Source organism: Rhopilema esculentum, chromosome 6 (genome assembly GCF_057945365.1).
Source record: "Rhopilema esculentum isolate cy_ngs chromosome 6, ASM5794536v1, whole genome shotgun sequence".
Taxonomy (NCBI): Eukaryota; Metazoa; Cnidaria; class Scyphozoa; order Rhizostomeae; family Rhizostomatidae; genus Rhopilema; species Rhopilema esculentum.
This window is the reverse complement of record NC_142820.1, coordinates 12,095,898-12,123,147: the sequence shown is the minus strand read 5'-3', so window position 1 is coordinate 12,123,147 and position 27,250 is coordinate 12,095,898. Positions and strand designations below refer to the sequence as shown.

The 27,250-nt window shown below is 36.6% G+C and overlaps 2 protein-coding genes across 2 annotated transcripts; one reads left to right on the top strand and one right to left on the bottom strand.

Moving 5' to 3' along the window:
• Positions 1 to 460: 460 nt before the first annotated feature.
• LOC135686316 (uncharacterized) lies at positions 461 to 7,300 on the top strand. Its single transcript, XM_089108869.1, has 8 exons — positions 461 to 794; positions 1,015 to 1,238; positions 1,690 to 2,018; positions 2,570 to 2,636; positions 3,121 to 3,206; positions 3,925 to 4,016; positions 5,501 to 5,624; positions 6,352 to 7,300. The coding sequence occupies exons 1-8, from the start codon at positions 553 to 555 to the stop codon at positions 6,616 to 6,618; spliced, it is 1,431 nt and encodes a 476-aa protein (XP_088964995.1). The 5' UTR covers positions 461 to 552; the 3' UTR covers positions 6,619 to 7,300.
• A 423-nt stretch (positions 7,301 to 7,723) lies between these two features.
• Positions 7,724 to 25,381, bottom strand: LOC135686134 (uncharacterized). Its single transcript, XM_065202311.2, has 12 exons — positions 25,221 to 25,381; positions 15,648 to 15,849; positions 14,976 to 15,178; positions 14,629 to 14,760; positions 12,681 to 12,827; positions 12,231 to 12,374; positions 11,858 to 11,998; positions 11,414 to 11,539; positions 10,681 to 10,806; positions 9,984 to 10,104; positions 9,021 to 9,196; positions 7,724 to 8,542 (listed from the first exon to the last, which is right to left on the bottom strand). The coding sequence occupies exons 1-12, from the start codon at positions 25,282 to 25,284 to the stop codon at positions 8,358 to 8,360; spliced, it is 1,767 nt and encodes a 588-aa protein (XP_065058383.2). The 5' UTR covers positions 25,285 to 25,381; the 3' UTR covers positions 7,724 to 8,357.
• Between the last annotated feature and the right edge of the window lie 1,869 nt (positions 25,382 to 27,250).

Genomic DNA, 27,250 nt, shown 5'->3' with positions numbered 1-27,250 from the left:
CATATATTCTGTTCATATAGTTATGAACAGGGACCAAAATTCAGACGTGTGATGGGAGAGAGTCAATACACATGTTGACATATCTCTGCCAATTCGTAACACAATTAACTGATTTTGCACATGAAGAAGTATTTCATGATGCTCTTTTAGGTTATGGGATCAAAATTAAATAATTCTTAAAATAGATAATTGTGATGTCATCATTGTAGAACTCTATTCAGGCCTGGTATGAGCCAAGGCCATATAACAGGGATTTGATGGAGGGGGAAGCCTGTGCTCATAGGGTCAATACTCGGCTAATTCGTAACATATTACACTGATTTTGCTTATTTACGTGATGTTCTTTCAGGTTATCTGGTCAAAATTGAAAAATTCTGAAAATTGTTTTCGTGACACCATAAATTTGCACACACACACACTCACACACACGCAGCGTCACTATGCGAACGAGGCCCTAATCAATGTTTTCGTTTCCCCGCAACCAGTGATTCTGAAATGGCGGATAAAGCGAAATTGTCAAAGTCTTGCGAACTGAATTATCATTGACACAATATGTCGATAACCACTCTTCCGACGCTGAAAGTCGGTGGCGTAGTAACTCAAGAAGTTATTAAACATATCCCTCAGCCACCTTCAAAGTCGACTTTAAAGAAACAAACAAGAAATCATTCAGGCCAAGGAGTATCGCCTAACGGCCCTCAAGGAAGGCAAACCCTTTCTGGATATAGTAAAGATTTTTCGTCAACGCCTGAGACAGCTAAAGAAAAACCAGATGCTTTTATCGATACTGCGAGGTATTTGGTCTACTCTGCTAGAATATTTACTAAATATGACGAGTGCTTTTTGCATTGACCTGCCATTTTTGATAGCCGTTGAGTTTGAGTTTTCTCAACGTCAAACTACTCATCACCGTCAATTTCTTACCATCACTCACGGTTCAACGAACTTTAATTGTCGCATTTAAAAATTAATTATTCATGCATGTTTTATAAAAGACACCGTTTATTATTTCAGATACCGAAATTCATATAAACACAACCTTTGTCTTGATATGCTTCAAGATGGCTTCCACAAGGCATTCTGTGAGTTATTTGAGCTGCTGAACAGGCAAAAAGAGATCTTAAGCCAAGAGCAATTTGATGCCAGTGAAGTTAATGTTGTATTACTAGAAGATGAACCAGAAAAATTAGATACATTGAAAGAAAACCTCATTGCTGCAGAGTCAGCAAGAAGAAGAGGTAATTAGCATGTAATTTTCCTTTTATGTAACTTAGTGCAACCAGACTTTATTGTTTGATTCGCTTGGAGAATGGTGTCCTTAATGCAAAAATGTTTTCTAAAACTGACCACATCAATTGGTGTAACACTTTCCTTGTCACAAAAGACTTTCTAGTCTATTATTTGATCCTGGTAGACCCATAAACCATTCAAAGGAAACTCTTTTTAGATGAATACCCAAACCTTCAGGTAAAATACTTGTCTCCTGAATTGAATATTACTTCTAAATGTGTGATGTCTAAATACCCCCTCATGCTTTGAAGGGCTTCTCTTTAACAAATATTTTTGGACAAGTGATTTTCATCAGAAGCTAAGTTTATGGTCCTTGTGAAAATTTCTTCACAAAAAGACCTGAATAAAAACTAATTCAAATGTTGGTTCTAAATTTGGTTTAAATCTTTTTAATAACAGGAAGATCAGATCATGTTTACCAGTCGCAATTAACATTGGCAGAATATTTCAGTGCAAAAGCAGATGGTTGGCTCTCAGATTACTTTTATTATCAGTGTCTTGAAACCAGTCTACAAATAAGAGGAGATGGAAGGCGAAAAGAAGCTGAAGCAAACTACAATTTGGGAGTAACTGCAGAAAAAAGAACAGACTTCATGCAGGCAGTTCATTTTACAGAGACGTCCTATAATATCAGTAAAGGGAAGGATTGGGAAGATGAAACTGGTATGAAACTTCACCAGAAAGGTTGCGAAGCCCTTCAGAGAATGTATACTTCAATTGCTGAACAGGTATGAAATATAACCCAGCAGCATCAATTTGTTGATCTATGATATCATTGAAAAATGAAGTAAGATAAAGCTATTAGAACTATGTGGTATTAGGCCTTGCAAGAAGAGGCGCTTGAGCTTGATCAAGGACCTCTGCACACACCTAGAAAGTCCTAGGAGCCTGATTGATTGAGCACTTAGTGTGTTTATCAAGTGCTTGCTTTTTGCTCCTTACAAGGCCGATTGGTATGCATACTGCAACTTTATGTGTTTACTTCTATTCCAAGGCAATTTCACAACTGTTTACTAAGAAATTTTCACACTAGAGAGAAAGTGAACTTGGCAGAGATTGAAAAGATCCTTTAAAACAAGAACGGTCTTTAGGATTCAGTTTCAAGGTTTTCAGCTATATCAAGGAAGCAACTTGGCTAGATATATTGTTATGTGGAAAAAATATTTTAGGGATAGGTGTGTTTTTAAATCTTTGTATTTTCTTAGCTGCTGGTAGTGCATTTTTGTTGCTTACTTCTACATAGATTAAATTTAAAGCTTTTTGTTATTTATTAACATAGATTGAGGAAGAAGATGTTGACCAAGCTATCGACTATCTCCAGAAAGCTCTTGAAATGTCTCAAGAAGGTATTTTCTGAATAAAACCATTTATCTCTTGGATATCAATATCCATTTTCATGGCTGTAGTTATCTCAGCCATTAGGTAACAATATGCTTTGATACAGCAAATACTTAAGACAGTAGTTAACTTTGCCAATATTTGTTTGGGCTTATCAGAGGACCGATAATTCTCTTGGGTGTTTCTACTGCTTTTGCAGGGAAGCCTTCTGCTTAGAATGTGCTGCTCTTATCATTAGCACAAATTTGGATTCAAGTAAACTGCCAAAATGTTGTAACAAGTTGCAGTCACCTAGGTTTTTATCTATGGCCTTGTTTTGTTTCAGTATTTTATTGGTGTTGCAACAAAAAATTCAGTTTTATAGAAAATAGGCAAACAGAATGTTGTTGCTTTTTTATGTAAAGAAAGATCCTCTCTGTTTCTGAGCCTTCACTTATAATGAGCCTACACTGAGCCTACCCTATTCATCCTGTTATGTTTGATATTGTCTAGCTGGCAATCAAAAGAAAATTGGAGAGGCAGAATTTCGTCTTGGCAGAGCTTGTGAAGATTATGGAGATTCTGACTCGGCCATAAAGGTGATTTGTCACTGTTGATTCACCATCAACTTGCTAAATTTCATTGATTGATGTAAGCATCTACAGCAATGGGTCGATCTGCTACACTCAGTTTTTAAGGAACACTACAATAAGCTCACACACTAGTATAGCAGCCTGAAAATAAACTAAAAGTTAATTATCTGTTGTACTACAAATTCAAACCATACAGGACTGTTATTGTGTTTTATTAACCAACCATTGCCACTAAGAAAAGGAATAGCTTTTTCAAACATCTTTAAAAAACCAGGCATTTTTCCAAATTCTGAAGTGGGGTGGTCAACAAAAAGGTTCCAGGACCCCATGGGGTTTGGCTCCTTATTGCCACCCCATTCTTCCAACCTTGGCTATCCCACTGGATACCACTGATCACACTTAATGCATTTTTTACAGATTCTTTATGCATTTTGCATATTAGATTATTGCAAACCACTCATTTGCTTTTGTCATTGTCAAACAGTTGAACTTCCCAAAAATTTAAAAATATCATTTTCCTATCACATATGGGTTTTGAAGCATTGATGTAATAGTCCTCTACACTACCCCAAAACTTACATTACTGAATGTATTTTACATCCAATGACCCTTAACTGTGAGTCAATTGATGATCCATTCGTATTTATTTGCAAAATTATTTTAAAGCAAGCTTCCCAAGTTGATATTAAATGCTATTTCTTACTGTTTCCCACCCATTTTTCAGTATTTCGCTGACTACTTGGAAATATGCAATGTCCTTCGTGACGACATTGGCAAAGCAAAGGCCTGTCAAGCATTAGCGAATGCCCATCACTCGTAAGGATGATTTCCTTTTCTTTTCAAATTATCTCGTTTTTGATTTCGTCTTGAGAAGGTCTATACTCTATTTTGCAACAAGGTCTATAGCAAGGTCTATACTCAGGCAGGTCTGACTAACCATTTTGCCAACAAAGCGGGTAACCATGGATGACATTTTCGTTACCTAAATCGAGCCAAAATCTGTCCCGTGTTCTCCCATATTTCGAACCAAAATCTGTCCTGAGTTCTCCCATAATTCGAACCAAAATCTGTTCCGAGTTCTCCCATATTTCGAACCAAAATCTGTCCTGAGTTCTCCCATCCTGTCACCAAATAATAGCTACGGCATTTCCTCAACTTTCACTCTGATGAGGCCAAGTTTGCCGTCGAAGTATCAGCTATCTCTCCCTTATTTTTGCCCGTTGTTTGTTCTTTCTCTGTGCGTTTCGGTGTTCCTTACACAACATTCAACCATTTTCTTAATATTAACTAAATATCCCCATTTTCGATTATTTCGTGAATAGATGTTTCAAATCATTTTTTTTAAAAGCCGCACTAACTAGGCAACTTTAACAGTCACATACCCGCATTTCTAATTGGCCTTTTTCGATCCCTAACTGGGTATATATATTTCCTAGCATTCAATAATTATCCTGACGTTTCCTAGTCTTAAGAATGTGAGACCAAAATCTTCAGTATGTTTTTGAATGTTTACTTTTTTCTCACCCCTATTTTCAAAATCGTTTCTCATTACCAAGATGTCGCATGAACGACTATAGATGAAGTTAGAACACCCGTTCTCGCAATGCGCAGGCTATTCTGTTTAGTTCAAACTGCAACTATTTCATATTTACCCCCGACAAGGATAATTTTCCTGAGAAGTCCTTTTCAATATTTCTTATGTGATCAATCTGCAACTGTTTTGAAAACTTATCTACCTAAAAATTTAAGTTGGTGAGTGGAGTTCCTTAGCAAGAAAGACTGAATTGATAAGACAAGTTTTCTTAACCAAAATACAAAATTGACGGAGCCTTTTTCTTGCTTCATCAAAACTGTATTTTCTCTGAATTAAGCAAGGTTTGTAAGTCTTTAGCAAAATATAAATAGAAATGGGCACATTGATAGAACGTAAATTTAATTAGAAAGCATTGACCTATCAGTGTATTTTAACAGTCAAATTTTTGTAAAATTTTTGTCACCACTCAGCTAAATCAAACCTTTGGTCATGATAAAACGTTTTAAACCCGGCTATGTTGACTTAAAATGCGTTTTCGGTAAAACAGTAAATTGCTGCAATTTTTTCCTACTATTACAAAGTTTAAATGCCTGTGAAATGTGCTAGAAAGATGATATTGTTATGCCATTTCAATGATACATGTTCGCTGTATCAGCCAACGTTAACTTTTATATAAATTTAGTAGCCCTTTTAATATAAATGTAGTAGCATGAATTTGAATTTAACTATAGTTTATTTAACTAAGTTTATTAAATTGCTTTGGCAGTCAAGGTGACGTAAACAATGCAATTGAATATCTGACTATGTACTTGGACATAGCCAAAAGATCAGGCCAGAAAGAGGCAGAAGGTGCTGCGTGTAGTCAGCTGGCAGCTCTTCATAACTCCTTGGTAAGCTTATTTTAGCGTTTTCATGAGAGAAAGAGAGAGAAATGTCGAATACGTGCATTGTTGAATTTTTGAAAGAAAGGATCTCCAAATGCGATGCAAGATCAATGGTGTAGTGCTATCAAAATAACAAGGGGGGCTCTTGCACAAAATGTTACAAAAAACAATAGCAAAAGTAGAATTTTGCCAATTTTGTCATTAACAAGGAGGGCTCAGCCCCCCTAAGCACCCTAGCTCTACACCCCTGTGCCAGATATCGTAAGAATGTCTAGATCTTTAGGCTTTTACGGGACATGGTAAAAAACGATTTTACAACTCTGCCTTAGAGGTTGGAACGATAACCCAGTTAATATTAGAGAAATCCAAACACTAGGCCGTCTTTGAATAAATGAGCATGCGCATGCACATTGAACTTATCGCTAATAAGTGCAATATAAAATTATTAACATTAAGCATCGTGAGGATCTCAAATTATGATGCAAGGAAGGGACATGCCAAAAAACGATTTTACTACTATTCCTTAAAAGCTTGGAATGATATGCCAGTTAGTACTAGCGATGTCCAAGCTCTTGACTAACTTGGCGTTAATGAGCATGCGCATTGAACTTATCGCTATGACGCATGCTCTTTGATTCCAAAACGAGTGAGTTGTCTGCACATTTCCAGATGTTTGCTCGCTGATCTCCCAAACAACGAGACCCCTAAATAAAAACAAGGTTTTGCATTGCAGGGCCAATACACGTCTGCCACTGACTACTGCAGCCAGGCATTCAAGACATCAAAGGAAACCAACACATTGGATGTTATCGAAGAATTTCGCACGGCATCCGGTGTCGTTTCTGCGAATGCGGTTTTTGAAAATCTTGCTCGGTTCATCGTGTCAAACGAGCGACCTGCAGTGAAACAAATTATGTCTTGGAGAGATTCAAGAGCGGATATCAAGGTGGAAAAAGAAACAGAAAATTTGACTTCGTCTCCTAAAGAAAATGATGCTTAGTTTTTAAGATGTAAATAGTGTAATTAAATCAGTACTGACTAACTTTTTGTTTCTCTTTTTTGAGAATGCATTTTTGTGGGCTCGTGCTTGTCATGAAACCGATCAAACCAGTAGGCGAATAAACGCAGGTAATATCGGTGCAGCTTCATTACAACCTCTTATTCGACCTTGTCTCGTTTTTTTTATTGCGAGTGACCTCATCTCGTCATTGATTTCCTTCTAAAGACGTGGGTTCCATCGTACAAGCTCCTTTCACTAAAGGCACAAGCGAAGAGACAAGTAATTTTGCACAAACGTTTCATTCATGCGATTCAAAGCCTCATAGAAATTATCTCTAAAGAACGGACACTGCCCTTGATGCACTTGATAGACAACGCCCTAGATCAGGCACTCCCTTAGGAGGGATACCGCCCTAGGACAAACCTCCCTGCTGCCAAGGACAGCAACTTTGGTCAATCTTTTCTTCGTAATATAATTGTTGTTTATATTCTGTCTTTGTGAATACTGGCTTGTACTCCTCATGCAAATCTCAACTTATATCAGATGGCACCCACTCCATTCTATGTTGAAGTAGCACAAAATGTTGCAGCAAAAAGTTGAAGTTCATTTTTCTTTTTGTATGCAACCAGCATTCAATTAATGCAATATCTTTCAATCGCTTTGCCTTTCTTCTCAGCTTATGCATATTTGAAATTTGATAATTTATAATTTCATGCAACACAGTTTTCGTATCTAGTGTATTTTGCTCCATGTTTTGTTTACGATTTCTTTTAATCGGCTCAATTTGTGAAGCTTTAAAAACTAAAGTTGAAGTCAATGCCATTGTCATGTTTAGAAGTATATCTTTACTAATGTCAATCTTTAATGAAAAGTTCAACTTATATCTACCTATTATGTTCAGGGTTTTAGGCAGAATAAAAATTTCGAAACTTGGAACCCTTTTTCTGCCAGTTTTCTAATCCTGTCTATGGTGAAGCCATTGGATATGTTCCGCTTTATTTAGTGCACTTCTTGTGTTAGATATTAATTGAGTATCCTTCTCGTCTAAAGGAAGAAGAGTTTGAGTTGCTGAAACTCGACAAGAATAAAACAAGAAAAACACATATTTTCTATACCTCATCTAACTGGAGTTTCAGTTGAAGTCAAAATATGTTAACTTGTAAAAACAGTTACGTTATACACAAACACTAATCCATATTTCTTAAAATGTGAAAAGCGTACATTATCACAAGGTCCGTTATATAAAATGTGATTGATAAATATAGTTTTGAAGTTAGTTACAAGGCAACAAAATTAAACTGATAGAACTCATTATTTAAAGAAAACATCATGTGAACCAATAACTTAACTAAAACGGAAACTGAAAGGTCTACAAAAAGAAAAACATGATATATATATTTAAGAAAAGCGTCTGAAATTAAAACCGGCATTAGAAAATCCGTTTGCACATTTATACAACATATAAATGAAGTTCAATGTAAAAATTCCGGAACATTGTTCATCCAAGAAAGGTTTCAATCGTAGAGGCAATCCTTCGGCGTGAACTGATCAGTCAAACTACTGTCATACGTGATGCGATGTTAGATATTTACAAATAGAAGATGGGGCAAATTTCTTACAAGAATCTTCAAGCCTCCAGCAAGTGTCGCAATTCATCTCTGCTTCAATACAAACAAAGCTATGAGTGCTTTTAAAAGTTTCTTCTTTGCTGATTGTATGCTCTCGGTACTTTATTTTAATTAATTGAGCACATATATAAAAGAGTGGAGATTGTATTCAAATGAAATTCGGCGTCCTAAGCCTTGAACTGCAGTTCCGATAACTTTCAAATGATAGTACTTCGTTGTGTCAAGAGGAACCTTGTTATATATGATTACTTTTGAGAATCCGTACTTTTGCAGACCAAACAAAGACTTTTCGTTTCCTGTAAAAAAAGGAAGAGCAAACTTTAAAAAAAGAAAGATATCTTTATGAATTAAAAAGACGTTTTTAGAAAAATACCATAGTCAACAAACAAAAACATAAGAGCATAAGGAGCCTACCTAAACTCTTTAAGTTGGGGTGGTATTTGTAACATATTGGCTCAAAGATGGCCTTATTTGTGCTTGCTTTATTGGGAGAGTAACATTGACTTTAATATCAACGTATATCGCATTATTTGCTCTAGATCAAGTTTAAGAGACACTCCAACGAGAATTAACTGATCCTCTGTGAAAAGAACAAATTTTGGCAAAATGACCTGGTCCAACAAAGTTTCTCTTTGCTCACAAAATTCAGTTTAATCTTGATGAGACCATACATCAATGTACGCTTAGCGCATTGTATGGAAAAGATTTCCTATGACTTAAAAACCATGTACAACTTAAGAGGCTCTCCAGGTACATCTTAAAAGATTAACTGACCTTTTGTAAACTTGAACTCAACTCTTCTCACGTCAAATATTGTGCTTACATCAACATCATAGATGAGCCTGAATCCAAATTGTCTTACGGGGCCTCGTCTTGAGACAGTAAACCACTTAATAGAAACTGGCATTGCACTGCAGTCCAGGCCAAGGGGGCATTCAAGCTTGCAACTTCTAAAATCCAATAAAACAGTCTTGTTAAAGCTTTTAATTATCAAGAACTACATAATGTTGGCTTTCAATTAGACTGCTCAGAAACGAGCCTGCAATTATGACCTAGGAAATTATAAATAACTTTGACCTTAGAAAGATCCAGCGATAATTCCTGGTATTTGACAGAAGCGTAGTTTTTCTTCCAATGAGTGATTGGTTTTAGCTGGAGATAAGAGCCTTTTCTGGCCTCTGCCGCCAAAAATATTGTAAATCCCATTGAAACTCCGACAAATAGAGAAACAAGGTTTCAAATATTTTGAGACTACACAGATCGTAGCTTCAAAGACTCCTTTAAACGAGGAGATCCTTTAAAAGGTTTTAAAGCTAACTTCTATGTTGCAGTTTGCAGCATTATCTAGAAGGAATGAAAGGTTGGGCTCTAGGTGTGAAGATGGCTCAACGGTCACCGTCGCGGCTAAAGTTCCACGAGTCTGTGCTTCGAGTACCTGACGTGACCAAACATTGACAAAGAGTGAGGGGAGTCACCAGCCCTCTAAAATTCCTGGCATAGGAATCATTAGTAATGGCCACATGGAGAGAAAAAACAACGACACTTTTCGATAAGCATAGGTCCTCTGTGTCTAAAATGATGCACACTAAGTAATAACAATCACAATTCGAGTGTAGGCTTGACGATTATCTGTAACGTTCGTTGATTTTATAGCAAATGTAGAAAATCTCGCGATGTAGAAAAAACATTCGTGAAAAACTGAGACTGTGATTCAAAGCAGAAGATAACCAAGCCAACCTCGAGGTTTTCTGCAAGTAGTTGCGTGGGCATCCTGTTTGTATGCATTTGTATGTCCCTGGCATGTTGAAGCAGCTTTCACCAGTAGCACACACATTGTCTTTGCTGCATTCGTTTATATCTGAATGAAAAAGCTAGTTGTAAGCAGAATGGCCTGTAAATTCATGACTATAACAACTACAGAATTTTTAACCGAGTGACTGGGTAAAAAAACACGTATATCCCTAAGGTAATCTTAGTTATATAACTACTTAATCACTGTCTCAACTCTCGTGGCTTTTAAGAAAACCTGGCGATCTTGTACACCCTCCCTCTCCGATGACACAAAACAGGTACAAAATTCATTCCGGTATTAGTTGATAAATTACTGCATCATCTTTTGGTATGCTTTGCTTTTCTTTACCATGCTTTTTGGTGATCGCAATTGTCCTTTTACATTTCTTTAACTAACAATCAATCATAAAAATACTTTTGAAGTTTAAGAAGTAAATATAGCCCGGAATGAAAAAATAAGTTATTCCTTGTAAGAAGTATATTGTCGCAAGCTCAGTTACTTTTCTCAATTTAAGGTGAGTTGGATCAACGCATTTATAGTATAAGATACAATATACCGAGAATTTTGTTTATTAATTTGCAACGTTCCTTTCATTTGGCGAATTGTAAAATTATTATCCCGATTCTCTTAAAAGACTCGTACCTAGACAGGTTCTTTTGTTCCTTGCTAATTCAAAACCAGAAAGGCAGTCACATCTGTATGATCCAGGCAGATTTGTACATTTGTGATTGCAGAGTCGTCCTTTGTATAAAGTGCACTCATCACGATCTATAGCAAACATTGGTAAACATTAGCAAATATTGGTAAACATTAACAAACATTAGTAAACATTAGCAGACATTGGTAAACATTAGCAAGCATTAACAAACATCTAATGATAAGCATTGCACACGGACACTGCTGACCAGAATTTTTAAGATAGTTGCATTCTTTTTCATTATTTGATTTTTCAATGGAATCGTTCAGAATTATACTTAAAATCAGATTGTGTTGACAATTAAGCAGCCCTGAAGAAGGAATTTTCAACCGCGGCGACAATATTGTCAAACATGTCGTGCAGTTTAATATCTCTTGATATTTATTAATTGCAATTCTTGTTAGGAAGCTCTAGCAATTAAAGCATACATTACTCTGAAAAAGCAAACATTTTGAAAAATATTAGAGGTTTTGTCTGATACTCTTCAGAGTATAAAACGTCAGAACATTGGTTGAAAATTTTCCGAATTGAAAACTGTGCTTTGAAGACTGTCAGGTTAAAACGTTGCTATGTCTTAAATTATGTATGTTAATTATGTTAATTTTCTTAAGTTATGTATCTCTGAAGCTAGGTAGTAGCAAACACGAATGCAGATAAAAAATCATTAGTGACACATACCTTCACATTTGCCGTTCGTTCTGAAGAAGCCTCTGGAACAAAAGCACCGATACGAGCCATGGGTATTTCTGCAAGACTCTCCTTCACTTTGGCAATTGTGGGAGCCAGTAACACATTCATTTTCATCTGGTGGCCATAACATAGTAGAAAAGATTCTTATTAATAATGCAAAGTAAATTAGAAATGTTTTTTAAATTATCTATTCAAAGAAGTGTTGCTTCAAAATTATGTACATATTATGATAAAGATGTATAAAATTCAAAATTGTGTTCTTGCTAACGTTTGCTTATATTATTGTTTGAGCCTTGATGGAACTATCTGTGTCTGTGTTTTGATTTAAGCTAAAAATGTGTATCAAATATGAAAGTAGCATAGTTATCTGGGTAGAAAGATTTGGTAGCATTTAGATAAAAATGCCTCATATTGTCTCAATCATACACATACCGAGACATGCCATTGAAGAATTACTCCACTGGTATCCTTTTCGACAGTTTTTAATAGCAGAGGCACAATGATATGAGCCATAGGTATTGACACAGCGTTGTCCTTTGCCACAAAGTTTTGGCATTCTACATTCGTTTACATCTGAAAAAGAGTTGTTAAAGTTTAGGCTGCAATCGTTTGTTAAACATATATAATTTTAATTATATATAATTCCAGGTATAATTTTTATCAATCTGCGTTGAATCAATCACAAGGTCATAGTAGGGGTTTAATGTTTGTTTGCTTCACAGAAAAGAAAAATTTATCTTATATTCACATCTTGAATTATCAAAATTGAATCCCTTTAGTCTGTTACAACGAGAAAAAATCTTACCAATGCAACGTGCTCCAGAGATATAATATCCACGGGCACATTTTTGGCCAACCAGTTTCTGGGTACATAGATGTCCCCCAAGGACATTCTCACAAACAGTGCCTTTTGCGCATTTTGCAATTCCTGAGGTGCATTCGTCTATATCTAAGAATGATTGCAAATCAAAGTTTAATTTATCAATCATTCACTTCTAACTGCTTCAATGTACGGTTAAGAATGTCACAAAAGACATCCAGCAAAAAATTAGGAGATTTGGTCAAAATGACAAATTGCACTTAGATTTTGATTAAGGTCAAGTTGTATGTCGCTTTTGGCTTTACTCAATGACCAAAGTACTCCAAACAGTCGTAAGGTCAAATCAACATGAGTTCATGTTGTTAAAATAACATACCTCTTACTAAACCTTGCATAATATTTATACCTAAACAATATTTATACTGTCATTCATACCTCTACAGATGCCGTTTTCAATTCTGTATCCTCGTCGACATTTTCTGCTGCTAACAAAATTGCGAAGACATCTGTAAGAGCCGATAAGATTTTTGCATTCCCAACCAGAGATACATTGGTGTGTTCCTTTCTTGCATTCGTCGATATCTGTGATGCAAGGAAGTATGAATGATATGACATTCTACATCATAAACGTAAACATGTTCATAGGAAAAATGTTTTTGAACTAAGGATTTAATGCCAATTTATTATCATGTGGTGAATATGAAAATGATTTGTGGAAAGAACAAGTCTGCCCTCATGAAATTAAATAACTTTACACGACTCATGATTGAAAAGTATGTTAGAGTAGCCAACGAGTAGATGAAGCTAAGCAAATTTGAAGAAATACGAAGCATCGCCATAGGTGCGAGGATGGCTCAGTTGTTAGAGGCGTTGACTACAGACCCAAGGGTCCGTGGTTCGAGTCCCTGGCATAACCAAACTTTCACCCAGAGTGAGGAGAGTCGCCAGCTCTCTGTAATTCCAGGCGTAGGAATCACGAGGTGTGGTCACATCGAGAGGAATGACCAGGACATTGCTCGATAAGCATAGCTTCTCAGTGTCCTAAAAACTACCTTCGGATGCTAGGTAGCAACAAATACAAATAGCATCGCGATAATAAATGCAAGAATAGAATACATGATAAAGATACAAGGTATTGTTACTTTTAGAAACGAGTAAGAATAAACTGAAAAATAGTAAAAATTAGTCAATATTCATTTTGAGTTTGTATAAAAGTAATTTATTGTGAGAAATGTTCTTTTATTAAAAGGGTGAAGCAAAGAATGATGCTTATACGAAGTAAACAATTTTGCATGAAGAAATAACCAGGACGTTCAGCATTGGGGACGTGAGGGGGGGGAGAGATATAAGCGTTATGGCACCCATGTTACGAGATCCATTAATCTAGGGCTTGAGTTGCTCTCCCGTAGCTGAAATCTTTGAATGGGTATAGTTGTCTCTTTATGATCACGCTGGAAAGGGACATCAGACCAAGAAAAACCATCGAATCTTCGGAAAAAGCGTTTTCGAAGGAGTGCTGTACTCACACAGATCAAGAAAATGGAATGAATGTTGTGCAAAGTTCCTCGAGGCAAATAACAAGATTTGTATGAAAGTGAAACCAGCGCAAAAATTTCCTTCTATCGTGGTTTTAAATTTTCCTCTAAATGAGGTGATCCATTTCAGTTTACATAGAAACGCTTGTAAGGTTCATAAATCAATGAAAAATCAGACAATTTGTAATAAACCCTGGCAGCTGAATTGTGTTAATTCGTTATCGAGGGCTTTGGTATATCAAAGTGATACGGTTAGAGAAATACAAAGGCATGCAGGGCTTTTTACTTGAGAGAAAGTAACACAAGACTGTTTAACAAAAGAGAAAAACAAATATTATTGAAACATAATAAAAGATTTAATTTGGGAAAAATTTATGGAAGAAGGGAGATTTGGGTTAGTGTTCAGAAGACCGGTAGAGTTTTCAGGTTGATTTTTCGTAACAAATGAATTTTTCTCGAAAACGAAAAAAATCACTCTTGTTCTACAGATCACCTTGTTCTATCCTCGATTACCTTTTGTAGCCTCGATTCGAATCTTATTTAAATGTCTAGCTTTGAACTTGAAAGTGAAAGGCGATATTGAGGAAAAAGTTTGCTTACTAATTAAAAGAAAATGTGTGGGTGGCATATTACTGGTTCAGTGTGCCCACTGGGTGGATCTTTCTACCAAACTTGAGTTAATCTTACCTGAAAGCTCTTGAGATCCTCCCTACCTATGGTCACCCACGTTAACCTGAATATTTTACTCACAGAAGTTAACAGCACACCACTGTTTATCGAATTCTGAAAAAGTTTTCTGTATTTCTATTCATTTTCTCATAATTTCAAAACAAACTAGTGGGACCTACCTTGGCATGATTTAGAATCGTTAGCAAGTCGGAATCCTTTGCGACACGAGCAGATCGGACCTGACTTTGTCTGGAGACATTCTTGCTGACACTTGGCATATTTACAAAGTGTAGGTCCGGAATTCTCTATATCTATGGAGAATTAGGAATGCTTCATGAATTACAGATCTAATGAATTATGATAATGTATGCAACTTCTCCTAATCTCATCTTGCTGCAAAGTGATTCAGTTCAGAGCCTTTGGCGCGAAATTCATAGCGAGGGAGGAGGGGGTTCGGGGATTGGGGCTTGGGGGTTAGTCATAGATAGTCAAGCTTTCGATGGCCCTTTATCAGTAAAACAGTTACCTTTGCGAGCAACTTTGCAGCACCGTTTGTAGATTCCTCCACAGGTTCCATTGAAAGGTATGTCGTCGTTGCTGCACGTTTTGTTCTTATTGGCTGCAATCTTACCCAACTGACAACATTCACAACATTCCAGGAAAGAAGAGCCATGCAGGGTGTTCTTATGAGCAAATTTTGTGCAGGAGAACTCGCTTCTCAAAGTGGCTCTAAAAGCAAACAAAGACGTCAGGTATAAACAGTTATTCAGATGAAAATGCTAGTGAATTCTTTTCTTGTGAAATTTCTCAGTCGTAATGCAGGAACGCCGTAGTGCATTTTAGAGTGGGGCGGGAAGCTCTAAACAAATAGGCAAACTTTGATGGTGGTTTTTCCCCAATGACCTTGATACCACTACCTGAGTTTCATAGTTTAGCAAGAGGGTAAAGGAGCTAAAGCTCCCCCCACCCCCCGGCTCCGGCGTGCCTGTAATTGTATATTGTATTTGTTATTACAAACGTGCCCGGGGTAGACAGAACTGATGCTCCCCGGGGTATCGTCTTTGTATGTAACGTAGCGTGTAGTTAAGGTATTACAGTAACTTTTTATGCAACTTTTTAGAATGTACAAAAAATTGTCTATTATTAACTACATAGAGTTGAATTAACTTTCTTAGCATGAATGAATGTCAGAACAAACCTTGAAAGATTCTCTCCGTTGATACATTCTTGATCCCTTTCCTTGGCCAAACAACAGACTTTGAACATGGACAAGCACAGCTTGGATGGTTGAGAGAAAGCAACTGGCTTCTTCAGGCAGGACGTCTGGCCACTAACAAGCTTTGCAGACCTTTTTCCTTCATTGCAACACCTTGCCAAGGAAAGGACGCTATCAGCGTTCACTATAAGCAAATGAAGAAGAATTTTCTCTTTATCAAGATCATTCAGCCTGCTATTAGTAAAGCTTAATATACTCCATTAAAAGCAGAAAAAAATGCTTTAGAACTGATTGAAATCTGATGCATTTTTTAATACTCTTTAAAGCAACTTTGAATGTTACATTGTATCATAATATACCACAAAAATACTCCTTCCAAATTGCTCCTCTCAAACGGGAAAGATCGAAATAAGACTTTATTTAATGGCTAAATTATGACCAATTGACTATCTTGGGTCAAAAGGCAAAAAACTGGCCTCGATATCCATTTCGCAGTATTTATGGACTTTCTTCCAATCAAGTTTTAAGTTTTTCCGCGAAGCAAATTGTCTGATACCTGTATTTTTGTGAAACCATTTTGGCATGTAGTTTTTCTGTACTTTATAAAGAGATCGTTTATCGGCAAAAAATGCCTCTTCCTTCAAACAAATGTGATATGGACAATGAGACTAGAAGTAAATCGAGTCTCTTGAATGGTGTGGAATTAGGTCCTAAATACTTTAAAGCACTGGATTATTACCTAAGATGGGGCGTGTTACAATAAATTATGGGATAAATATTCGAGAAATCAATTGAAGAATTATTCTTTTCCCTGGTATGGCATGCCAATAACGGCTTGTTCAGACTAAGCTTCATAAAATTGGAGATATAACGTGGATATTTAGAATCGAAGTGGATAATCCCATTGCACCCTAAGTCACTTCAAGGCCTTTTAATCTGGGATAATCTGGGATAATCAACCCTTAATCTATTACCATACGACCTTACATTTATCATCCTGAGTACAATGCATCAGTTTATCTTTAGATCCTCAAAGACTAAGATAGGTTAGCATCAGAAGTGTCACGAAAGGCTTTGGATCAGATACTAATAAATGCAGCCTTCAGGCTATTTTAACCAATTTTGTTCTTGTTATAAAGGCGATTTTTTGATCGATCCCCGAAAGCAGAGCAAAAAATATCTTAGCATTCTTGATAATCAAGGAGTTGCAATAACCTGCATTTAGAAGCCTTAAATTCTATCCACAATTTTAAGCGAAATTCCGAAATATTTTTTTGCATTTGTGCTACTTTCATGACAGTAATTGTGCAAATAAGAATAAGCGAAAAATAAATTTTACAATGTGCTCAGAAGAGGAACTCAAGAAACGAAACCTTGAGCTAGGCTCTTTACATAAAAATTATGTACTGCCAAAATTTATTGGTGCACAGAAAAGATTCCTATAATTTTACGTGTCCAACACTGTTTTTTCTCTACAACGTCCTGCTCTAAGCAATACTGTAATAAGATTATTCTTCGTGTCTCCTTCTCTGTTGCAAAATGAAAATTCAATAACTAAACCATTATTTTTTTAAAGATTTAGCCGATAAAACTGGACCAGGTCATACTCAGCCAAGGTGACAATCTGGTTTTGTCTGTAACAAGAGCCTACCGTCTGTCTACTGGCTGGACCGCATTGAAAGATAAAATGTTCAGTTGGCGATATAGATTATTTTATGGTGACATGAGTCGTGTATCTATTCTGCACTCTGTCTACAACTAGAAGATTTTTGCAGGCAATTGAAATGAAAAACCAGTTATAATTCTGAGAATTTCAAAAGCCTTTTGACCCCATTGGTCAAATTTCTAGAATTGTATTGTATTTGTCTATTCTGTTACAAGGTGAGTGTGTACTTAGATAAAGCCGGATAAACTTTTTCCTCCGATTCATCATGAATAAAAAAATGATTTATTGGTATCATGAAACTAGTAAATCCAAGAACAATTTCTCTGTGGATGCTACAATGACATTTTTGATTTGTATGATAATCATAAAATATTTTAGCCATGGAAAATACCTTTTTAATAATTGAAAACATCTATCTTAATTCTTAATTCAACAGTACGTTTCTACTACATCTATAAAACTTGACAACAAAAAATAAAACTTTTTCAAAAAAGGAATGAAATGTTGTCCTAAACTCAAATCTTGATTTAAAACTATATTCTTTTTGCCAGTAAGTGCTTATCTTAATTTGCTCAGCTCCGCTGCTTACTAAATAGTCTTTCTTCTTTGATATCCTTGAAGTTTCAAATTTGTACAGACATACAATTCTTTAACACTTAAATATTTGATAAAAAGATTGTTCAAAATATAAGCAAGAATTTACAGTAAGAAACTTCCAGTTAAGCACACTTTCAACATATTTTCAAAATATATGGGCCTCTAGTCGACAGTGAAAATAATTTTGTCACAGATTTTTTCACTGCCTTCACAACCTTTTTCAAATTCTAACTCTAAAGAACAATATTTTTAAACATCGGAGAATTCCTTACAACAGATATACTAAGTCTGTTTTTAATAACAAATAAGAGATATGTAGAAAAAATGAAATTTAAAGTTCAGCATTTTGAAATAGCTAATGCAAACGAAAAGCTCTAAACTTGGCCCAGGCTGTAAGGATACATATCAAAATAAGTGAAGCTGCACATCATACTGCAGTGTACAGTGTAGATTTACCCTTTGAATACTGAAATAATGCAGTCAAGCTAAATTGTGTGTGGTTGTTACAGAGCAAATAGTAGCTTAAAAATGTCTTCAAGCTGAGACAATCTTTGCGAAAAGGTTGATAAAATATAGTAGTGAAATGAGAGACGACGCACCAAAAATGTTAAGAAAGAAAAACAACTCTGTTGGTAAAAATTCTGCTTGAAAGAAGATTCGCTGTTCCCAATTCACACACTGAAACTTTAGCTTATATTCCAAAGATAATATTCTCAATCAGTGTAACACATTATTGCCAAGATTCTAGACATGTATTCAAGCGTTTAAAAATAGGTATATATCAACCAAAAGGCTGATCCATTCTCATAAGTTCGCCAAGGCGGTCTTTGCATCTAGAGAAATAGTTGTGTGGCATAACGATTTCAGGTTCTTTAGGTTACAACAGCTGATCGTCAGCAGGTTCGAATGAAGTAAGTGTGAAGGCCCGAAACGTGTTCTAATGTGTGCCGGGCACTCAGTAGCACATGACCTTTTAGTACTAAATAGAGTGCTAGAGTCATCTAAAGGTCCAGAGTTCCAAGGCAATTGTCCCAATATCAGGCTCAAAGGGCCTCCGTAGACTCTCTTTTTGGTGTATCTTGTTTCACAAAGTTAATTATCGCATTTTATAGGAAACCAACCATTGTGGAAGAAGGCCTTCAGTCGCCTGACCAGGTACAAATTTATTGTATGTGTACAGCCTTGAGTAATTTCACAGTTGTACATGATTGAAAGAGCATTATTTTACAACAAAGCTTTTGATAGGTTCTCTTATTATCACTTTATTCATAGTCACACTGCTTGTTACAGTCAAGAGAGTGTTAGACCCAATGATACGAAGCTCTTGAATGGGGCTCTTTTGACAGGCGCAACCCGCTTATAGGCACAACAAGCAACGTTTGGACAGTGGAATCAGAGAGCCCTCTTAATAATTGCCATACTTCATGTTCCCTTTTAAACAGAGAAATAAATGGGCACTAATTTTAAGAGAACTAAAACTTAACGAGAAGCTCCTTTATCGCAGTAATGGGATAAAGGAGCGCGCTTCTCCTCTACCTTCCTTCTATTTCTGCGCTCGAATATGTGGTTCTGGTAGCCAGGGTACTGGGTAAGCACCCACCCCCATGATATGGATCCTAATCCAATGATACTATATCAGGACTCGGCTGTATTTGAGCAAGTTCTGAAAATCGATATGCTGGCATTCTTGCGTTGGTTGAGGTAATACCACGATAACAATCCTCTACTAATAATCGCCTTCAGAGTTTAAGAAGATCGCGGATTGACAACAATGCTTCTTAAACCAATGGCGATTAATGCAGCATTATGTGTGATATATGAGAAGATAAACATAAGTGATAGACGTAAGGGACGGTCTTAAAGGATCAATAAAAGGCAAATAATGCTTGAGGGTATAATCCAGTACATATCGTTCTCTATAAGGAAACATGAAAGCTGAGGTCTTGGACGAGGCCAACCATACCATCTTCAAAGCCCTGGCAACATTTCACTCAACTTTTGTTTATTCAAAAGTTTAGTGAAAATTTTAGTCGTTTTGCCACCCTGTTTAGTGTTGTTTAGTCGTGTTGAGTGTTGTTGAGCAAAGTTTGATCCTGGCCAAAAATGTTTAGCGTTGTTTAGTGTTATTTAGCAAATGTTTAGTCGTTTTGCCACCAATTAAACATTTGTTGTGATCGCGCAAGCGCACTATCTGTGGAAATCCAAAGGTTTTCGTCTGTTTTCGTAGGTTTTCCTGTCTCTACGTGACCCAAAAGCCTTTATGAGACATCTGCATATCTTGTTGTACGCTACTGTGTCTTCTTCAACAGTCAACTTTGTTGTTAATGTGCTAAAAAGTCTTTTCTTTCCCCGCCGCTGCATCCAATTCTCATTTTTATCCACTGCTTATGCATGCATTTAAATAAATTAAAAACAAACTCCTATGCAAAATCCCCTACAAGCCAACAGCGTCATAGACAGCTCGCAGTTCAAAAAAGTTGAGTGCAGTTTAATGAAAAGTTTAGTCACGTTTTGCCACCCTTGCTAAACTTCGCTCAACTTCACTAAACAAAAAACAAGTGAAATGTTTAGTTAAATGTTTAGTCGTTTTGCCAGGGCTTAAAAGTCTGCATAAGGTGGATATCATTCTAACTGCACGTGTAATTCGACAAGGTCAATGTAACTGGTATGGTGCACCTTAATCTTCTTTGGTGGTTCGTCCGATGATAAGAGATCTTAAAAATTGCGATAAAACGATTAGCTATGGTTGGTCCGTATTATAACCGTGGTTAATCGCGTCGCAAACGCTTTAACAAGTTGTGGCATGATTTTTTCTTTAAATTATGTTCTAAAAGAGAAGTTCGCTTCTACAGTAATTGCAACGTGATAACTTCGCTGGTTTATTAAACAAAAATAATTATATTATTTAAGATATTTTATAGGCAAAGCCACCAACTCTGTTCATTGCTCGTAGCAAGCTTGCATGCAGTCAGGCACAACCCCGCCTTAATTTTTTTTCAGCATCTCAATTAAGAAACATTTACCCACATAAAATTTACCCAGCTAGGTCGTTGCTTTCTAACCAACTAGGTTAATTTTGGCAAAAATTTCACGCTGATTCAGCGAACAGTGGTAGTTACAACATAAACGGCAATATATTTAATAACAACACAATCATTCACATAAAATTGGAACAGGAGGTATATGTAGACATCCTAGCTTGGAATTTTCGATCATCTGACGTTTTGTACTCTGAAGGGTGTTCGACGAAAAGCTTATGCGCGATTCATCATTTTTGCTTGTTTCAAAGCCATTTTCAATATTTGTACATCCAAAAAATTGTTTCTAAATTGAATTTACAAACTTTCAATGTCTAAAACGAGGACGGATGTTTGCCTAATTATCCTGTCCTCTGCCAACTGCACTCCCTCTAGAAAATTCAACTGCTGATAATCTGTTTGGATAAATAACTAGACTAAGAGAGTAAATCAGTGAAAAAATAAACCCAATAACGGAGCCAGAGTGGTAAGATTGGAGGGGGGTGGCAAAGGTGAATTGAGCAAGAAAAAATTGGGGGTCCACACTCTACTGAACATTAATGCCCTTTTTCAAAGAAACATTTGTCATTTGGAGGGGGCGTCTTGCCTCCCTCTCTTGCCTCCCCCTCTTGCCACCACCTCTTGCCTCCCCCTCGCTACGCTACTGGATATACACTATTAAATGACACAATGACACAATGCCACAATGCAGGAATGGCGACAAGGGATCTTATTATGCAATTTGATAACTTTATGAAAGCGAGGGAACCTATGTCTTAAGGATGGGAAGTTTCTCCCACACTGATTTTACTACGGTTTCCTATATGCATCAGCTAGCCACCTACATCCTTGCCCATCGCTATGGGGCACGAGGGTGTGAAATGACTCTGGATAGGAAATTACCTTCAAAATACGAGGTGCTTTTTTACCATCTAAGAGTGCTTTCAAGTAAATATGGCTCACTCAATTTCTCAGCCGATGGGATCTGGAGACTACCCTTGATTCCAAAAGCTAGAGAATGCTCTGCTCCCTACTAGATGTAGCTTTTATCAGCCAATGTTTAATGATGAAAAGTAGCAAAAACTAGGGGCACAGATAAAAAGGAGCATCTCTCAATAAGGGGGCAGCAAACTGCAAGGAAAAAGTTGCTGTGGCAATAGATGTGAGGAGAGACCTCTTGCCATCGGTTTTAGGGTCACTGTAATAACAGATCTAACAAAATTTCGCTTTCAATGTCTCTGCTCCACTTATCTCTATCTCATTTGTTGACTGTTGCAGAACAATCAAATTTATAGATCGCAGACTTTACGACTAAAGTCAGAAAACGTCATATCCTAATTCAGTTATATGAAGTTAAGGAAAGGCTACCGAAAAACAACCATTTTTTGTTTATAGCGATCAGATTAAAACCTTGCCTTGTACCAAAACAAGCTTTGCTTTCTTTTCGTTTGATTTCCAGCGAAATAGACGAGAGAATTTGCCAGACAAAAGTAACGGTCGTGGAGGTTGTCAACTATGACCTACCTTTGTGCTTTGAAAACCAATGGCGATTGCAAGATTGTGTTACTAAACAGACAAATGGTTAATAAAATGAGGTGATTTGAGGTCGTAAAAAATACTAAATTGCTGGATTTTATCGACAAGGCTTGAATTGAATCAATGAACCAAATTCTCCAACATGATGCAAACAAAATTGCTTTCTGCAAAACTACTCAATCAATAAAAAGTTAACGGCTGCCATATGACGAGAATAGTGTTTTGAAACTCTTTCGTATAGCGGTCTGTTCTTCAGCGGGTCAAGTAAGACATTGTTGTCAAAGTAATCTAAGATGTTTAATAAAGGCAATCGCTTCTGAATCTACGTCTTGAGGGGAAATAAAGTCTTGCTGTAGCAATTTTAGCAGAATATACCTTAGACGCTCGTACGTTTGCTAAAGGAGCTTCATTACGTTTGTGATAAAATATAAATTGTTGTATTTTCAACCTTCGTTGGATCTTTGTTTCGTGATTCAAATGTAGGCCAGTTACTTTCACAGTCCTCTAACCTTCGGGAGTCAGAACTAGAATCTAGAAACAGTATACTCCCGTTCAGTCAAACCATACAGGGGGCATAGAATATCTGTCCCACTTAGCAAATGCCCCGGAGAAGCGAATCTCTTAATAAGTGGGACAAAAGGAGAGAAAGATAAAAATTCCCATTTGTTTATAGGTTGTATGAAGCGAGAAGTGAAGGAGACAGCTAATCTACACTTTTTAAGAAAGCTTAAAGGAATTAACTTGAAATCTAATTTTTGCACAGTTCGAAAGCGGAAAAGGAAAGTTGAATATTTTGGGTAAGTCTCTTTATTTATAAGAAAACTTTCTCTTACCAAGTGAAGAGGCAGTAGTTTCACAGTTATAACAAATATAGGACCGGAATAGCGAATCTTGAAAAGATGATGTGACTAATTTAATGTCATAGACGTCAAGGAGACTGCTGATCGAATTAGGAAATCATCAATCGTTAGGGTCAAGAAAAGATCCTTTTGGGTATATGACATTCAGCAAATCGTTTCACCTTGCTAGATATCCATCGAGGGCACCGTCCCCCAACCTGCATGTAGAGGTTAGGGTATCCTGAACTATATGAGTTAATCTTTTTATTTCGTAATCTGAAGGAAGAAACGAGTTACGAGATCAAAGATCAATGGAAACTCATTTGACAACACATCATATGCTAAGGATTGTGTAGAAAGCGTTTGGTGTTGTTTTACAGCACTGTCTCTTGTAAGGAATGTAGAAACCTCAAAATTCATTATCACACTAATCATTGGACAACAGCATGTATGGATCGGGTGGAATTGAATGCTCTCATAGAAGGCATCACCTATTTTATCATCCCTGATCACTAAAGGTTACATGAAATCGACTCTTGTGTGCCTGGGGGTGTGTTGTTGCATGACTGCAAGAAGATGTTAAGTGGAAAAGTTGAAAGAAATATTATGCATTTGTTAACGATGTTGCAATACTGGATCAAAATTAACAACATTCCTGATGTTCTTCACAACCTTAGGACATTTTTCAAAGGGTTGTGAAAGGTTTCGTTGCAGGATATAAACCAGAATGTAAAGATTGGATTTCTTAGCGTTCTGAGAAGGTGGGTAGCAAAACAACGTGCCTTTCGGGGCTGTAGTGTCTTATCTTGAAGTTAAAATCAGGATTTGAAAGTCTCTGGTTTGCATTATGAAAATAAAAACTTTTATGAACCCCTAAGGAAATTGTTATCGTTTTTGCAGTTTTAGCTAACCAGCCTTCGAAGCAAAGTTTCAATTTGATTATATATTCAATTTTCTTGCATCACACATTTTGCAAAAAATACTTCTGTTCTCTACTTTCTTTTCTATCACTCCTGGCGAAATAAGGCGAATGTTCTGACGTGTAACAAGTCGTCAGAAACAGACACAGTATTGTCCAATTGAGCTACTGTGAGCATTGAAGTAAACTTTTAATATCAACAGGTTCAATAAAACTGAAATGTTCACATATGAGGAGACAGAAAGGAGGAAGCTAACTCCTTTTCAAAAAATCTAAAAATCGTAAACAAGACGAATGCACTCTGAATGCACTCTGAATACTTCAAACGAACATTTCAAAACAGTGATGGCACAGTTGTTAGCATTTTAATCTTAGCATAACGAGACTAAATGTTTTCTGAAACTACACAAGAATAATGAACGTCACGCCTCTGATTTTTCGGTAACGCAGTTTGTTTTTGCCTATAATAACGATGAATGTAAGTAAATTGTACCAGGAGAACTTTTTTTAAATATATAACAACATTTCGAGCATAGCCCGTTATCAAGTCAAAAAACTTAACGGGTTATGCTCGGAACGTCTTATTTACTTAAAACAAAATTTCCTGGTACAATTTACTTACATTCATCGTTATTATAGCGTTATATTGTACCGCACGCATTCTAGTATATTTATGGAATCTTTGTTGCGTTTGCCTAATCTGGATATAAATTTTCTGCTTACGTTTGGACGTTACTCGACATTTATACACTGACGAGTGTCAAACGAAAGGTTCTACAGTATGATTATTATGTTGCCGCTCTTTTGCGGTACCAATGGCGGGTTTATTTTGCTTTACACATGCACAACGAAGTTTCTTACCTAGCTGGATAAATTTCAGCTTGGTTAAAGTTCATATTTAAAGGAATTGATCAAACCGTAAACCTTTTTCATAATAAAATATAAACAATCAAATTTAATACAACCACGAAAAAGACTTACCAACTGAGAAGTTGTACCAAAGAGAGAGCCAGGTCAAATTTAAGAATGCTTTAAACAGAAACATTGTGCTCTTATCAGCTTGTGTGAGAGAATACTGTTCGCTAACTTCAGTAAGTCACCAATGAAACGTTGTGTGTGCTTTCCCATTGATAAAGACCTTTGCGTAGGGGGATGTCAACCACAAAACATTTTTAGCCAATAGAAAACAAGCTTAGCAAAGTTATGCATATCCTGGGCGGCACGAATCTCCCCTTACTGACATATAAATTGTGATTTAATGATAAAGTTCACATGTGATTCAAGAAAAATCTAGCCCACAGAAAAAATGATTGAAGAATTCACGCAAAGTTGAGTCGAAAGAAATTGGGAGCATTTCTCCTGTGTTTTCACTGCGAATTGTAGATTTTTTGCGGCCACAAATCTGTTCATGTTTACAAAACAAAAAATATACAATCACGATGACATCTTGCTTATACAGCAAAACAATTGTTTTTCCTGTGTGTACAAAATTGTAAAATACTGTAAAATTGTCGCTCTTTCTGCCTATCTAACAAACGCTCTTGTTTTTGTGCAATGTTAGTTTTTGTGAATAGCCGGTTCAGAAATTTGAATAGTGTCAAATGCGTTAATGGACGCGACACTGGTGAACATCGATTATGGTGGAGCTGATAAAGGACTTTCTAGTCATTTTAGCGGCGATTGTAGCGTTGATGGAGTTCATTCTTGTCAAAGTGGCTAGTTAGCCGTCGATTCTGCATAGAGGTGGGTGAGAAAAGTGAAAATAGGGTAGTGGGATTTTCGGTTGAGATTTTGCTGTATGTTTAGTGTTTGTGGCCATAGTATGTAAACATTTGGTTATCAATTGGTATGTTGTACTAATGATATGTTGAACGAAACGTGCGCGGAAACTGTCTCCTACCCCTTTGCAAAGTCCCAACCTTGCTTGTTGTAGCGAGAGTGTTTATAAATTGTTGAAGCACAGTGAAACTTTCATATAAGCAGTATTGCCGTGGAGAGGGGGCTAAGGGGGGAGGGGGCTTAGCCCTCCTTAACAATTGGGTTCATATTTGGTTGAACGAATTACTGTTTGTTCCTCATAAATGAGCAAATTTTTATCAGTCTTTTTATCGAAAGTTGGAATGATTTCTAGACACAACGGAGAGTCTTCAACACAAATGGAAGTATATTGGGTTTGGTCATGGGTGTAGCCTCTTGAATTTACCTACAGGACAGCCCCCCTTTCTAACTTTTTTAGGACGGCAACCCTGCATATAAGCACAAGTCACAAGAAGGGACACCAAACAAATTTTGCTTCATAATTTCCTTTCCTACGATCAAAGTCTTTTGCAGCAAAACAATGGACATCATCTTGGAACGACACCATTTTGCAACGAGCGAAATTTTACTTGTTAAAAGGTGTTCGCTTTATTGGGGTTTCACTGTTGCAGTGATTGGCTTTTTGTGGTTGTGATTGTGAGCTGTACATGGGTGCATGGTCGTTGCGTTGCTTGCTCAAAATGTAGTGAGTATTGTAATGTGTTTGTTCTAACAGGACCAATCAAAAAGCAATAGAAATCACGTGACATGTCTATCATTGTAATTAACGAGAGTTATAAGGCGGTACAATGAAAAATAAAGGAGAGGATGCTAATTTAATGAATCGAATAAGTTTGTTATTTATTCGAATGTTCTACTATTACGACCTATTACATTTTTGATGTCAGGAGGAGGGAGGGGGGGGGGGGGCAGTTTTCATACAATTAGATGGCAATTTATGAATAACTAACCCGGACAAATGCCCCTGGGCAGGTGATAATGAATTAAGTTGTAAATTTGTTGTCACTCAAAAGGTTATATAATATCGTTGCTAGCTGCAAAATGTCCAGCAGATTTGAACATTTTTTTGGGTAACATTGACTTTCAGTTGACCAGTGTATTGCAGTTGCAGTGGGAAACATTGGTACTGAAGAAGTACTAATAATGACAGAGGGACGAATTTCAATGTCTGCATAGCTTTGATGACAATCATT

Bases quoted from the DNA above. Each gene is read 5' to 3' on its own strand.
- LOC135686316 (XM_089108869.1), top strand. From the start codon at position 553: ATGTCGATAACCACTCTTCCGACGCTGAAAGTCGGTGGCGTAGTAACT. The intron at 3,207-3,924 runs GTGATTTGTCAC...CCCATTTTTCAG, and splicing joins ATTCTGACTCGGCCATAAAG to TATTTCGCTGACTACTTGGA. The intron at 4,017-5,500 runs GTAAGGATGATT...TTGCTTTGGCAG, and splicing joins TTAGCGAATGCCCATCACTC to TCAAGGTGACGTAAACAATG.
- LOC135686134 (XM_065202311.2), bottom strand. From the start codon at position 25,284: ATGTTTCTGTTTAAAGCATTCTTAAATTTGACCTGGCTCTCTCTTTGG. The intron at 11,999-12,230 runs GTAAGATTTTTT...ACTCTTTTTCAG, and splicing joins CTCTGGAGCACGTTGCATTG to ATGTAAACGAATGTAGAATG. The intron at 10,105-10,680 runs GTACGAGTCTTT...TTTTTCATTCAG, and splicing joins GAACAAAAGAACCTGTCTAG to ATATAAACGAATGCAGCAAA.